At 41.9% G+C, this 14,637-nt stretch overlaps 1 protein-coding gene across 2 annotated transcripts in view; it reads left to right on the plus strand.

The window, feature by feature from the left end:
- Positions 1-14,637, plus strand: part of RGL1 (ral guanine nucleotide dissociation stimulator like 1) — a 63,349-nt gene that overhangs the window by 14,222 nt on the left and 34,490 nt on the right. Inside the window, exons 2-3 of one of the 2 annotated variants that reach the window (XM_052665684.1) lie at positions 10,599-10,650; positions 10,763-10,807. In XM_052665684.1, the coding sequence (XP_052521644.1) occupies positions 10,649-10,650; positions 10,763-10,807 (47 nt within the window). In that variant the 5' untranslated portion in view covers positions 10,599-10,648. Of the gene's footprint in view, positions 1-10,598; positions 10,808-14,637 lie in introns of both variants that reach the window. The other variant, XM_052665683.1, reaches the window with a different exon arrangement.

The following is a 14,637-nucleotide window of genomic DNA, read 5'->3' on the forward strand; positions in this document are numbered from 1 at the left end:
TGTGCTGTCTAGATAATCTAGTAAAAATGCAGTTTGGCCTGAACTACTGATGGAACTAATATTTTTGGACTCTCTTAGCGCTTGAGTAAATGTTCAAGCTAGTAACTTTTAATATTAAGTAACATTATCTTGCTGCTTTTTCTGGTCAGGCCCCACCCTGGAGACATCTCTTAGTTTCAAAACAAAGAGTAGTAAAAAGCACAGCCATTGAAATGAAGTTTATAATTCAATTTAGATATGTACTCATGCTGTGGTCGTAAAAATGCTTTACTGCTAACCTATTTCTGCTTTAAAATATTAAAAAAGCTTGGCAGTGGAGATTACTCACAGAAATCATTATGAAATGTAAAAACATTTCCTTGTTTCTCTTCTTTCTTCCACAAAATTCAATTTATTTTAAAATCTGAATCAATCTTCTGCTAAATATTTTCTCCTCTGCCAGAACGCGCACCTACAGTGTTATTTTCCAGCTACTCATGCTGTTAAAATCCATCACTCTTGTCTTGTTGTTTGCACTGACGGCAGTAGCAGTTTACATTGATTTCCTGAGTCAGTATGATTTTAATTTCTGGGCACTTCTGGGGCAAGCTTTATAGTGTGAAAGGGAAGCCAGCCATCCAATCAGGATAAATAAAACCATTTTGGGTTATGTAATGTGTATTCATGTTATAATTATGCAACACAATTCTTACTTCTGCCATCCTTACAACCATTTTGAGTTCACCAGTTTTGCCTGCTGTCTCACACAGGACGTTCTTTGTTTCTACTGACTGAGCAGAAAGTGATGATGAGCTCCACAATTAAATTAAATTACATTCCTGGAAGGGAAAAAAGTGGTGCAGCTTTTCACAGGATAAGCATCACAGTTTATGACTACCAACAATACAAGCACTGGGGAAAAATGATCTCTGTGCATCTGAATGGTCAAAATACCTTTTTTTTTCTTGCTGATCTATAATTGCCATCAAACGGTGTAACTCTTGCCACCCTAAATGTCTGACCATGTTAGTGGCAATATCAAGCACTCCTTCTCCCTGCTAGACTTGGCATTTATTAAAAAACCGCAGCGTGAAAGAGTTGTGGCAAATTACTTCACCAACCAGTGTTTCACAAACTGAATTTCTGTAATTCTGTTTTTCTTGGGGTAGATGGAGAGTTTTCATCATCTCTAAGAACCAGACAGCTTATAAACATGAGGGTAATTAAGAATTTTCAGCTTCTGTGTGGTAGTGATGGAGCGGGGCTGATTCCATAGCAGCACTGAGTGGCATCAATATTCAGTTGTACTGGAAATAATATCGTGCTGTCTGGCCCTGTGTTAAAGTATGCAAGGGCTGTATAACAACCAAGAGGGAATTCAAGAGCTGGGCAGTATGCAGCAAAGCACTGGTGTTGAGGTGGATGAGACTGGGATGAGACTGGCTGTAGGGAAAGGGGTAACCTGGGTACAGAGGCCTGAGGTCAAACAAAGCTCTCAATCCCAAGGCAGGCTGTAAGCTTGGAGAATGACTTCAGCAGCTGTATTTTTTACCACGTTTTAATCTATCCTGAAGAATGTAGGTGTAGGTGACTTGGGGAGAAGGGTCTGAGACTGTAGGCCTTTCACATGTGCACTGTGTTAAAACAGCAGCAAATATTTTGTGTGGAGGCCATACTGTTGTGATATGTCACCGCGTTATGCAGCCTGACTTCCAGCTTATGAAGCCTGATGTGTATAAAGTTCTTAATATTTGCATACAAAAGGAGTCCTGGAAGGATTCATATGTGCTTTTAAGTCAGTAATTTAACCTCAGCTGCCTAATTAAATTAAAGAAAGTAGGTTGTGGCATGTGCACGTTTGTTTATATGTATGTAAAGCTTGGAAGTTGACATGATCTTAGCCATTCATGCAACACTTTTGCAGTTGGACTAGGTGATCTTTGAAGGTCTCTTCCTACTGAGCTGTTCTACCCTATTTAAATACATTTCAGAGTTCATTTAGCTCCTCTGTAAGAAATGCCTGCTGGGAAATGAGTATCACTATCACGTGCTATGACAATTATTTGACCTGCATACCAGTGTGTCATGTAGTTTAACAGAAGTATGGCAAGTTTGTTTGGTTTTTTTGTTTGTTTTTGTTTTTCTCCTTGTTTGCTGTACCCTGTAAGTTGCTTGGGACAGTACTCTGTAATCACTTTATCCCAGTGCAAAAGCTCCATAAATGTCTGTTCTGCTGAACACTTAAGTGTTTCAACCCAGTGCTCAGACCCAGACTGACTGTTGTTGCATGGCACTGGCAGATCCCTCCAAAGACAATAAAATGGGTGAGGAAAAATAGGGGAGTTTTCATTTTGGTGAGAGACAGTTTGTTCTCGAGTAGGTCTTATAAGAAGGGAGCTGGAGCCTGGCCTTTGAGCTGAATGTATGGATCTGTCATGTTTACAGCTGCTACTTCTACCTTCCACCATCTGCTCATTGCAAGAAAACGATGTTAAGTTGGTGGTCTTCTACATCTGTTGTATGGACTCAGTATAGGATACTACTGCTTAGCTCTGCAGAGCGCTTGTCATCTATGAATTCAGAAGTAGTTCACAGAGCAGGTCAGTTCTCAGCTGCCCTTTCAGAGCTGGCAAAACAGAGCACACAGATGTCTTGCACATGGCCACCCAACTGGTCGGTGCTACCACAGCCGACATTGCTGGAGCGCTCCCTTGAGATCCCTTGGAGCATAGAATCATTAAGGGTAGAGAAAACCTCCAAAACCATCTGGTCCAACTGTCAGTCCATCCCCATCATGATCACTAAACCACGTCCTTCAGTGGCTCATCTCCGCAGTTCTTGAGCACCTGCAGGGATGGTGACCCCACCACCTCCCTGGGCAGCCACTGCCTCACTGCTTTTTGGAGAAGAAATTTGTGCTAATATCCAACCTGAACATCCCTCAGTGCAACTTGAGACCATCAGCTCTCATCCTAAAGCATTTGCCAGAAGGGACTCTTCTTGCGAGACTGTGGTCTGGAGATTTGCACAGCTACTCTGAAAAGAGTTGCATTTCTCCTAAGAGGTGGCCAGTGGTTCTGGCTCAGCTCCGTGGTGCCCAGCCAAACACTTACCCGGTGATTTGTCTGAAGTTTTATAGATAAGGGTTACATTAATGTCTGGGGTGGTTTGTGGCAGAAACTTCCCGTCTGAGGGCAGTGTTTTCCAGCACTCATGACTGAGGCCTGCATTCTGCTTGTAAATACAGCACCTTTACCCCTTGGTACTTGCAGAGTGCAGTGTATTATCATTTTGAGCTGAAGTCAAGATTACTAGAAGCAGTTCTCAAGTCAAAGTCCAGTGCAATATCTGATCTGCCTGCCATCTTTAGTACCACTTTCCTCTGCTCAACAGCTCTTCCTTTCTCCTTTGGACTTACTAGTATGTAGCTCAGCCTTGGCACCCACCAGCCTCTCAGAGAGGCTGCAAGCAGAAAATGTGAGGAGGGCATGGGAGGAATGAGGCTAAGATGAGGTGCCTGCGGAACAGTAATTGCTGCTCACTGCTCCTGTGCACAGAGGGACTGCTCCAGCTGCCTGTGTCTCCTTCTTGCGATTCTTAAAAGCCATTCCTGTTTTTATACCTGCTTTTATTAGTTGTGACAGTTTTATGCAAGGCTGAAGACTCTGTGAAGAGCTCTTTGCTCATGGAGACACTGTGTAACACATCTGAGTCTACGCAGGTCAAAATATTTTGCAGAACGGGCTGAGCTTACTGCCAAAAGGGGCAGTAAAATCTATTTCCATGCCCTCATTCTGGTGCACTGTTCACTTAGACTTCTGCTGTTTCTAGTATTTATTTACTGCTCAGTTTGGAGACTGGACATTTTGGTGTTCCTATGCACTGAAGCAAGGAGAATGCCAGGTTTTATAGAAGTTATTTTCCTCTAATATGAAAAGGGTATAGAAAGATGTTTAATATGAGTTGTATTTGTTAGTGGGCTAGGAAAATATTTATACTAAGTGTCATTTGATGACAGATGCTTCTCAAACAGTATGAAATGCACATGACTGTGAGTTCTACCTGACTTACCAGTTCCTATTTCTTGGTTTTCTGTTTTAAATTAAGCACTTGCTAAACTTCAATGTCCGATCAAAGCCACCACAAGGAATATTTATACATCCCAACATATTATGAAAATAACATATCCATGGCACGCTAGTGAAGCACCACACTGTGGCAAACTGCTGAACTGTGAAATGTGTCAGAAGAAAAAGAAAGGAAGAGAGAAAGAGAGAAAGGGAGGAAGGAAGGGAGGAAGGAAGGGAGGAAGGAAGGAGTGGAATGAATCTGATAGGTTCAGTTAATTCAGTCAAGACAGTAAGTTAGATAAGAGGGTGCGAGGGCTTGTCTTGATACTGCTGAAAGGCACAGCAAGGTGGGAGAGTCAGCATGAGAAGGGCCTTTTCGTAGGTTAGAAGGAATGAGAGGGTAAGCATGTAAATCGTACAGGATAGCTGGAGATGAAGATTAGGATGAAGTTGTTGGGGCAGTTTTGGTCCCTCTAAAAAGCGTGTGTACTGCACAGCGAACCTCTTGGAGGACCTGCTTCTCATTGAATGCCACAGCTACATTCCTTTGCATGGATATTTCTAAGAAGTATGCCAAATTAGAGAGGGAGAATTTACATGTTCCCTTGGCTGAGATTTTTTGCACTACTATAAGAGTCTCAACTGCTTTATGCACTTGCTTAAACTCCTCTAGATACGCGCAGCAAGAGGCGGTGTATAAATTAGTCTTCTTTACTTTTGCTTTGATTCATTTAGAGGTGGTTCCACACCATTCATGATACCTGAATGAGTCCAAATTTGCATAACTTCAGAAGGTGTGAGAAATGCCCCTCAGTGCCTCCGTATGCTTGTTGTTTCTTATTTTTCCCCCAGTAGCTGCAAGGTGCCTGAGTGAAAGGGTTCTAACTGAGCAACAGTGTTTGTGGAAGGCTCCTCTTTCTTTTACCTACAGCTTTTGTTGCTGTTTGCTGGTTCTTCAGACAGATACGTGCCAAGCTGTGAGCTCTAAAGATATGAGAAAATGAGAATGCCTTTTGAACAATGATCATGGAATTAATTAGTCCTGGAAACTCTGGGTTGCTGCCAAGAAGAGTTATTTATGTGGTATGAAAGGAAAGGAAAAGGGTGGAGCTTTGGAAATCCAGGAATACCCCTAGCTGTCAGATCACAGGAAAGAGCTCATAAAGTTACATTGGCTTCTGAGTTTGGTGCAGTCAACACACGGTATTCTGATTTTCAGCAGCATCTGAAATGAGGAAATGGGAGTTAGCAAAGTGGAGAAAGCTCTGCAGAGAGCTCTGTGTTCATTTTATTTCCAACTGCACTGTACGATAAAAACAGCTGCTCCTGCAAAGGCAAGCATCCATGCTGCCTGGAGCCTGCAGGCTGCAAGGAAATCTAGCGCTGGCCACCCAAATCCTGCATTCCAGCCACGGTTTCCTAGAGTGGAAATTCTGCTTCAAATTCAGCCTTATCTCACGCGAGCTATTTTCCAGGCTGACAGCTTTGCAGCATGGAGGACAAGGACAGAGAGGAGAGAGTGGTGGATGCGAGGTCCTTATGTACTGTCAGAGCTGCAGAGCTGATTGCAAGAGGAAGCACAGGTGTGTGCACCCCAACAGCACTTGAAATGCTGTGTCTTCACCTGAGGGATTTAGTCTGGTCGCCGATGTCAGTGATGTACACTGCTACGTGGTGTTGTTAGAGCAAAACAAAACATTTTTCACTTATTTTCTTTAATGATGATGTGGCCTGGATGGGGGCAGTCAGCAGAACGTGTGCACGTTTGAGTCAGTTCAGCATGATGGTCAGCTGCTGTGGGTTTTATCTGTCAGCATGCACACGGGGCTTCCTTCTGAGGGGAGCAGACTCAGCTATAAGGGTCATTAACACTTCAGTTGGAAACGCCACGTCAAATACGTCGTTAATATCTTTGAAGTTGTCATTAACTGTAACACCTAACTAAGGTGATAAGAAGTTTTGTAGAGCATCGTCAAGTCTTCCTGCTGCTTATGTTCTGTGCTTTTTTATTAGTAGTATTATTTTCTGTTCTGGAATCCAGTTCTTGAAAGAATTTCTGTTTTACCTGTTTTGATGCTCAAGGGTGAAATTGCAAAAAGTGTTTTATTCCTCTTTTCAGAAGGTTCCCAAGGAGGTTGTGGATGCCCCATCCCTGCAGGCATTCAAGGCCAAGCTGGATGTGGCTCTGGGCAGCCCGGTCTGCTGGCTGCTGACTCTACACATAGCAGTGGGTTGGAACTAGATGAGCATTGTAGTCCGTTTCAACCCAGGCCATTCTATGATTCTATGATATGATCCTATGATATTAAGGCAAAGAGCAAAAAGGGCCTTTTTTTTACCTAATGTTACTGCAATTTGGGCAGCATTAGTCCAGTGTAGAGCGTATGTCCAGTAAGTTGATGAGAATAACTATAATGGAAAAGTCCACATCTGGAAAAGCTGTGAACTTCATACACAGTCAAAAGCTTTTGAAAAATCTGTCACAATCAATAAAATGGGGATTTATAGACAGTGGTTGATTATGCGCTCTTGAAAATCATTTTGCAGGATTTCTAAATGAATAAATCTTTACTGAAGTGGTGATGTTTTACATGACTGAGTCCAAGGAATATTTGATTTACTTATTTTTCATCTCATTTGTATTTTTTAAGTATCTATTTCAGCCTGCTTAATGAATAGTGATTGTGTTGACTTCATTCCATCATTGTGACTGTCAGAATCTCAACAGATAATATTTGCATTGGAAAAACCTTCAGATTGTGGTTTTGGGATAAAGGAGATTGTTTCCAATGGCAGTTTCGAAATCCTGACTACCAGTGCCTCCTAGCAGCGATCACCATGTGTCACTGTCAAAACTCGCACAGAGTTTTAGGCGCCTGCAAAGAGCAGTCAGTCAAGACAAAAGCAAATATGAAAACTCTTTTGCTTTGGGCAGCCCGGTTATGTCAGTGAGGAGATGTCCTCTTGATTAAATCCAGACCAAGCAGTTTCCTGTTAGCATGCGAGCGCAGCCCACAGTGTCTTACTCTGAGAGCCTGGCCCTGAACTCCTCTGCCAAGTCCTTTCCTCTTCAGCTTACAGGCAGGATTGCTAAAATAATACAAATACAAACAATCCCTAAAAGACTCTTAAAATGATTTCTAGCAGTTTAATGTCTTGCAGACAAACTTAGCCTTAGATTTTCAAAGTTTTGATTTTTATTGTTGTTGTTTTTTGTGTGTTTTTTTGTTGTTTTAAACATTCTCCTAGGGTTATGTATTGGGGAAGTTGCAGTTTTGCAATTACAGGAAAATTTTGTGCACGCATCAGTCTTGGGAACACATTCTGCCCTTGTTTGGCACACATCAGTGAGTGCGAGGAGGCTTTTTTATGTGCCAAGGAGAAGACAGCCTTCCTTCAACTATCGTGCAGTGGAGGAATCTGCTGCATAGAAAATGAATGGTTAAATGCAGTGGTGCACAGACATTCTGTGTTTGAAAGTGGTTGTATTCTGTAACTAGTAATTTTCAAAAGTACAGTTTAATCAGAAGATGAAAGGTCAACAGTATATATTTTTTTCCAAGCCAGTTTTACTTAGGGTAAATTTGGATGGAGTTGTGTAGCATGAACAATCCGTTCATGACAGGAGACCAGGTTAACAGCCTGCAATTGCATGGTCTGTTTGAACAGATGTAAACCTGCAGTGCTTCTGGGAATCGTCTCTCTCCTTGAGCCAGAGCTGTTTTCCCTGTGTGGGTCCGTGTGTTCCTGCAGCCCTGGGGTAGCAAGGTTGGGCAGCTTGTCTGGGTTACATCTCACCCCACCGAGTGCAGGCTGTGTTCTTCCTAGACTCCTTTTGTGCTCCAGTTCATCACATGGCTGCATGAAAAACAGCTTTGGAGCAGGGCAGCATGTGGTGAGAAAAGGGTCTCTGGAATGACTTCTTGCAGTGGCTTAAAATCGATGTGAAATGGTGCCATTTTCCTGCTGAGTTGTGGCTGCAAGTTTCCTGAGCCCTCTGCCTGTGGACTGAGCCATTGGTATTTGTAGGCTGTTGAAAGGTCCCTGTGCCTCGACCCTGCACGATGCTCCTGGTTCTTCCAGTGCTTTTTACAAACCCAGAGGAACATGGCAACCAAAACCATTGCTGGGACCACTTCTTGCTATGAAATCCAATCGTTGGGAGTACTGCTAGAAACAAACAATTGCTAGTGAGGATGCTGGAGCTACTAGTCCCATTCTTTCATTCTCCTCTCAACTCTGTTTTAGCAGGCTGGATTTTCATGTTCTACCAAGCATCTGTTGGGCCCTGTGCCCTGGGAAATGGGATCTCCTCATCCTAAAGCAGCTGAGCTGTGCACTCAGTAAAGACATCTACATTACCCAAGAGAGGAAGAGATATCTATTATGAATAATTGAAAAGCAATAGAAGGTAGTGCTATAAATATGAACTGGATGGGCTGTCTGTTCCTGATTACTTCATAAATAGCTGACTTTTTTCTTCTTCGTATTTTGCCAGTGTGCAAAGCCAAAGTCTGTAATGCCTGTGCAGTCAGTGCCGTGACATCTTCAAGTCCTTGAGTCTAGGTGCTGGGTTGGTATTTGGAATAGAACTGTCCTCATTGTTTTGAACTTACACCTTACTGGAAAATTTCCGGAGCAAAATCTGTGGTCAAAATGTCCGTGTGTCTGAACTTCACGTGCAGTCCAAAATGTAGTTCTTCAGGGGGTACTTGAGATGTGTTGTCAAGCAACCATGGAGAAACACAAAATATGCCTTAATTTGTTACTTAGAGGAGCCTCTCAGTCTGATGTTGCTCATCATACGTGCTGGTGAATTCAACATTCAAAGCCCAGAAGCACTGCTAAATTGCAAAATATTACTGTAAGGCTTCTCTGGGAAATGTGACCTAATGAAACACCATTATTGTCTGTATTGGGATACAGCAGGGCTGTTACCCAAGAAGGGAAGGCTGTGTGGTTCAGAAGAGCATCATCACAGCAGTCCCAGCTGAAAGCTTGCTGTGAGTGCATATGTGAGGAGGAAATCAGCACTGCAATACTGCTGCTCTGCAAATGGCTTTCTTCTGAGACTGTAGGAGAATTGGTGATGCAAAGTCTAAGCTAGGCTGTTGTGTGCTTTGGTTCAGTTTATTTCCTGTAGTATTTTGCTGCTGATGTATTCAATCCAACCTAAACAGATTAAAGAATTGGTTTTCAGGCTTGAACTATTTCCCGGTGGCCTGATTTTTTTCCTTTGTGTAAACCCATTAATCCCAGCTACTTACAAAACTCGCTTTAAACAGAATATATTCTGATCTCATTGAATGTGAGTGAAAGTAACTCCATACTGTGAAAAGATATTTCAACCATTCTGATGGCTGCCCAGGAGTTTATTTACCCGTAGATAAATCCTGATGTCCAGGGTTTTTTGCCAGGGTCTGTATTTTTACTGATGGTTGCAAACAGTTGGATGAGATGGGGCCATCTCTTTTTCCCTCAAGAGAAATGGCTTTTTTATTTCTGCCATTCTGTTATTGGTGGTGCAGTGTGATTACAGTAATTAGTGACTGTTTAAAAAATAACCCTTCCCCCTCATAAAAACAAAGCATCAAACCTGAGATCTGTTGCCAAATACTGCACCAAACGAAAACTGTAAGAGTGAACTGAGGGGTTATAATGGCATGTGTACTAGGTGAATTGACACCTTCCTTCCTTGCGAAAGTATCATGAAATGTTTCTTGTCCAAATGTGCTTTATGACTATAGGTTGTTTGTCAACCCAGAGCTGGTATTTCCAGCACAGGAGTCCTAAGTTCTGACACTAAAGTTGTGACTTCATTGCAAACTTTCAGTAACTTAAGGGAGCCTACAAACAGAAGAGGAGTTGGCTCTTTACAGGGGGAGATAATGGCAGGGCAAGGGGAAGCAGTTTTGAATTGAAGAAGGGAAGATTGAGGTTGGATGTCAGGGGGAAGTTCTTTGCTATGAGTGGTGAGGTGCTGAAACAGCTGCCCAGAGAGGCTGTGGATGCCCCATCCATCCCTGGAGGTATTCAAGGACAGGTTGGATGGGGCCTTGGGCAGCCTGGGCTGGAATTAAATGTGGAGGTTGGTGGCCCTGCATGTGGCAGGGGGTTGGAGGTTCGTGATCCTCGGGGTCCCTTCCAACCCAAGCCATTCTATAATCAGTTTTAGAGTTTATGCAGAAGTTAAGTGGGACTGAATCATCACTGTTGTTTCCTTTAGCAATGTTATTATTCTCTTTGTGGGATAATGAACTTTCTTCTAGATTATAATACGTAGTAGTGCCACAAGAAACACTGATAGCAGTCAGAGTGTAAAATATTCCGCGGAACATGTCAGGGAAGTAAAGATAAACTTACTGAATAACGTCCATTCTTGACAGAGCTCCTGGTGTTTGGAGAGCCAAAATGGACAATGTAGTTTAGTAACTAAGGGTGGACTCCCAAATAACTGCTCCTGTGAAAAGATGAGTTGAGTGTGACAGCTGTGTGAAGGATTTGGTTTTTGCCTGATTTTTATGTTTTGTTTTTGTTTTTGCTTTGTAGGTTGAAGGGGACCAGTTGCCTCCAGGACATACTGTCAGCCAGTATGAAACATGTAAGATCAGGACAATAAAAGCTGGAACTTTGGAGAAACTTGTGGAGAACCTTCTGACAGCTTTTGGGGATAATGATTTTACCTACATCAGTATCTTTCTCTCAACATACAGGGGCTTTGCTTCTACTAAGGAAGTACTAGAGCTTCTCCTTGACAGGTAAGAGCCAGTGGATGGTGGGAGCTGAGCTGTCATTTACATGGCAGGGAGATGTTGTCAGGAATTGTTTCCATTACTGTCAGTGGACGTGGACTTAATAACCCAATGGACAGGTGTCAAGAATATGTCAAAATTTGGAATGTATAAATACATGCTGCTCACATTCACATTCTCATTAAAGCATGCTCACCATGTAGGGAAAATATATTGTGTCTGGCAACTGAGGAATCAAAATGGGGCTAGCACGTGGAAATTAATCTAGCTTGTATCTCTCCAAAAAGACCGAATGAGAGGGCTGCAGAGTCACATCTAGCCTTGATTCCTGTATTTCACTGGATATTGAATTTTCAGACCTAAGTCTCCTGTTGGGGGAAATTGATCTGAAGCAGGGATAATGCAAACATACTCAAAACCATGTCTACATCTGTTCACATCAACACACTGTAATAATTTTTTTTGTGGACAGCACAAAACCCCCTAGATATACAAATTACCCTTAGATACACAAACAGGCAAGGTCAGAGGTGGAAGTATCATATTTATTTCATTTTGAAAAGGAAGTGATGTACAAAAGCAGCTATTCAGGCATGTAGTAATAAGAGGGCTAGTGTAAGAACTAGGTTTTGATTTTGGCTCTCCCACTAGGTAGATAAGGAATAAGGTGCATGTAAGTTATCTGTGCTATTCTTTTACATCTGAAAAAGAGTGTGATACCACTTGCTTTGCAGGAATGTTATGTGCTTAATTAACAATGGTGTAGAAATGCCTAGCTGCCAAGCCTGCTGTAATTATAATAACAACTCTGGTAGCTCAAGAGTAGTAACTTCACAGCCAATGAAAAGTCAGATCTGAAAAGAGAAGCCATCATGGGTAGAGGCTGTGCAGTTAGATTTCCTACAATGACCTTTACGTCTCAGTCCATACACATTCTGACATAATTAGGACATAAGCAAAAAAAGAGCAATGGTTCATATATGTAGGATTGTAAAAATGCAGAGGAATTCCTTCTCAAGAATAAGGAATTCTGCCTTTACATTCAGTTTTTTTTCATTCTGCATTTTGGATGTAAGTATCTTTTGAAGAATACCTTGTGAAAGACACCAAATTCGCGTGGATTCTATTAAATTTAAAACAGAGCTGGCTGGCAAACGGGCAGTGTGGTAAGAGAATCTCTTGCTCTTAAGCATGTGGGTTGCCCAGAAGCTGCACATCTATGGTTATGGGCCAATGGTTATATGCATATACACTCTTATTTCCAGCCAGTAATGCTTCCTATGTGATTTAATTGAATTATTTTTTGTAAAGATAGAGGTTAGCAGAAGCAGCTCTTTTTATTAAGAAAGAGTTGGGTTAGATAAAATAATACCTTTTGCAATGATGTGTTACCCAGAATGGCTGTTTAAATTCTGTTCTAACAGTGCAGTTCTTGTTGCTCTGTGATGGAGCCAGACTGCTCTTTTGGGGTTTTCTATTAGTCGACATGCACCTAGGGAACTTGCCTTTCTGTAATCAATGAGATCTTTAAGATGGCGTATACAATGTGAATTAGTCATTCCAGAGTGGCTCCAAACCTGTTGATACACACTTAGTTTTTAAATTAAAGGTGCTTGTATAAAACGCAAGTAACTTATTTTGTCTTAAAAGTGTGTTCACGTACCCAGTTTAAATGCCCAGAAAACATCCTTATGTGTTTGCCATCCAGTTTAACAGAGTTTAGACTTTTAGTAGTTTTCCATTTTTATTTCTTTGTTAGTGGGGTGTTTTGGAAATAGAAAGAAATGTCCCACCTGAGACTATGACCTCATTTTAGGGCTCACTGTACAAACATGCCTAGGAGTGTTTGCAGCAGCTCCCACCCTAAGGCCCTTCTTCTGTCAAAAGATCCTAGAGACACAATGAGAGGAGCAGGCTGCTGGCAGATATTTAGGAGTGCCCTGAAGCACAGAGAGAATAAGGGTTCTGCTTCACCTTACGGTTTTGGAGCTGGATCTCTGTTTTTGTGTCCACATCTGGTTGTTGTTTTGGTGTGCTTGGGAGACAGAAGACTATTATGCAAAGAGCAATTCATATGTTGTGCTTATTTAATTTGCATAAATTATACAAGATCCCATGTATCTGACAGGCAAGTCTAGAATCTACTATCAAAACCTGTTAAGATGGATGACCAGCAAAGTGATGGTGTTGGAGAGACATTCTTGTTGCTGGGAGGCTGCCTGCATTTTTAATGGGGGGCTGGTTTGTTGGGGACTCTGCACAGAGCCCCTGGGCAGGACTAGAGAGGGCCCCTGTAGTGCACAGCTCTGCAGAGAACTCGCTGTGCATAGCACTGCAATACCAAAATAATGAAATAACATCTCTGGAATTGAGGATTGAAGAATGATAAACTTGGGGTTTGTGCCAGATGGGTAATCCGCTGAAACAACAGGCCATCTTACAGTCAATTAGCCTGGTTATGGTTTTGATTGTTTTGTGGTGTTTCATCACTAGCCATTAAAATGTTCAAACTCTACAAGGCTGTGCTGCTGTAAGGATGATGAAAAAGTCTTTTGGGAATCTTGCTTCTTTTGCACTGACGTTAGCAGACTCCACTAGATAAATGGTTCTGATTTCTTCCTGTATTCTCCCCAAGAGAAAATTATCATAGCAAGCTAAAAATAGGAATGTACAAAATTAATAAAACACTGAAGTTGTAAATTCAGATACTTAAAAATCAGGAATCTGAGCAAGGAAAGAAGTCAGGATCGTTTTTAAGTTCATACATCATGTGCTTTAGTTTCTACTTCTATATAGGTTTTTAACATAGGCAGTAATGATAGGATTTTAAAAACAGCCTGAAGAAAGTAATTACTCATTCTCTGAGAATCACTAGTCTTACGACACCTGTACTCTTCAGGCTTATATGAAAATGCAGCAATGGTAGCTGTTAATTGTATTTTTGGTGCCATTTAACTCAGTTAACTGCAATTAAGTTCTTAGTATTTTCGTATCTGGGAATTACATCTCTACCATTACAATTAGATTGAAGCACAAAAGTAGTAGCAAGTCTAACTTAAGAGTCATATTTTTTCAGGCATTTATCAGGGGAGCAAATGAAAATCAACACTGGTTAGAAAACAAATTGAGCAGACAGGACTAACTTCTTAGCTTTGAAATCTGTGCATGGCTATTTTGTAATGAGTTTCATTTGAGTCTTCAAGCAGACAACCAGGAAAGTAGAAGTCTTCTAAAGATGAGGCCCTTGTTGTTCATGGCTTTGTTGGCTGTCGATTGAAGGGAAGGATCTTGGCCCAATCTTGTCTGCTGCTGTGTGTCTTCTTGGGCTCTGTCTGAAGAGCTTGTGCCCCATTGGAGCTTTTGGTAACATGCTGGCGTGGCAGCTGTTCTGCCTTAAGGAAAGGAGAACAGGGGAAGTTCCAGTGCTGCAGGTCTGCTTCAAACAAGTAGGCCAGGTGATATTTCTAGCAATGTCTAAGTTTGGGCGCTCAGGTGAGCGTCCTTCTCCTCCAGAGCAACTTAAAAGAGGTGAAAATGTCATAAGATGGCAAGAAAACACAGGGGACAGAGCAGAACTTACTTTCCTGAGCCAAGTTCTGGTCTCCAGCTTACATACCTCTTGGAGCAAGCCGTAATATAGTCTACGAGGAGGGGCACGTAGGCTGCTTGACCTTGTCAACGTTATCCCCAGCTTTTTATAACAAATGGTAGAATCCTCAGGAAATCCTAGGAGGTCACCACTTCCTTCCCCTCTCACAAATCTCAGGAGTGCAGTGTTTAAGAGTCTGAGTTAAGTGTTTAAGATGTTTCTCTTGGCTTTTCAAATATCATGGTTT

Source organism: Tympanuchus pallidicinctus, unplaced genomic scaffold (assembly GCF_026119805.1).
Source record: "Tympanuchus pallidicinctus isolate F22 unplaced genomic scaffold, pur_lepc_1.0 scaffold7, whole genome shotgun sequence".
NCBI lineage: Eukaryota > Metazoa > Chordata > Aves > Galliformes > Phasianidae > Tympanuchus > Tympanuchus pallidicinctus.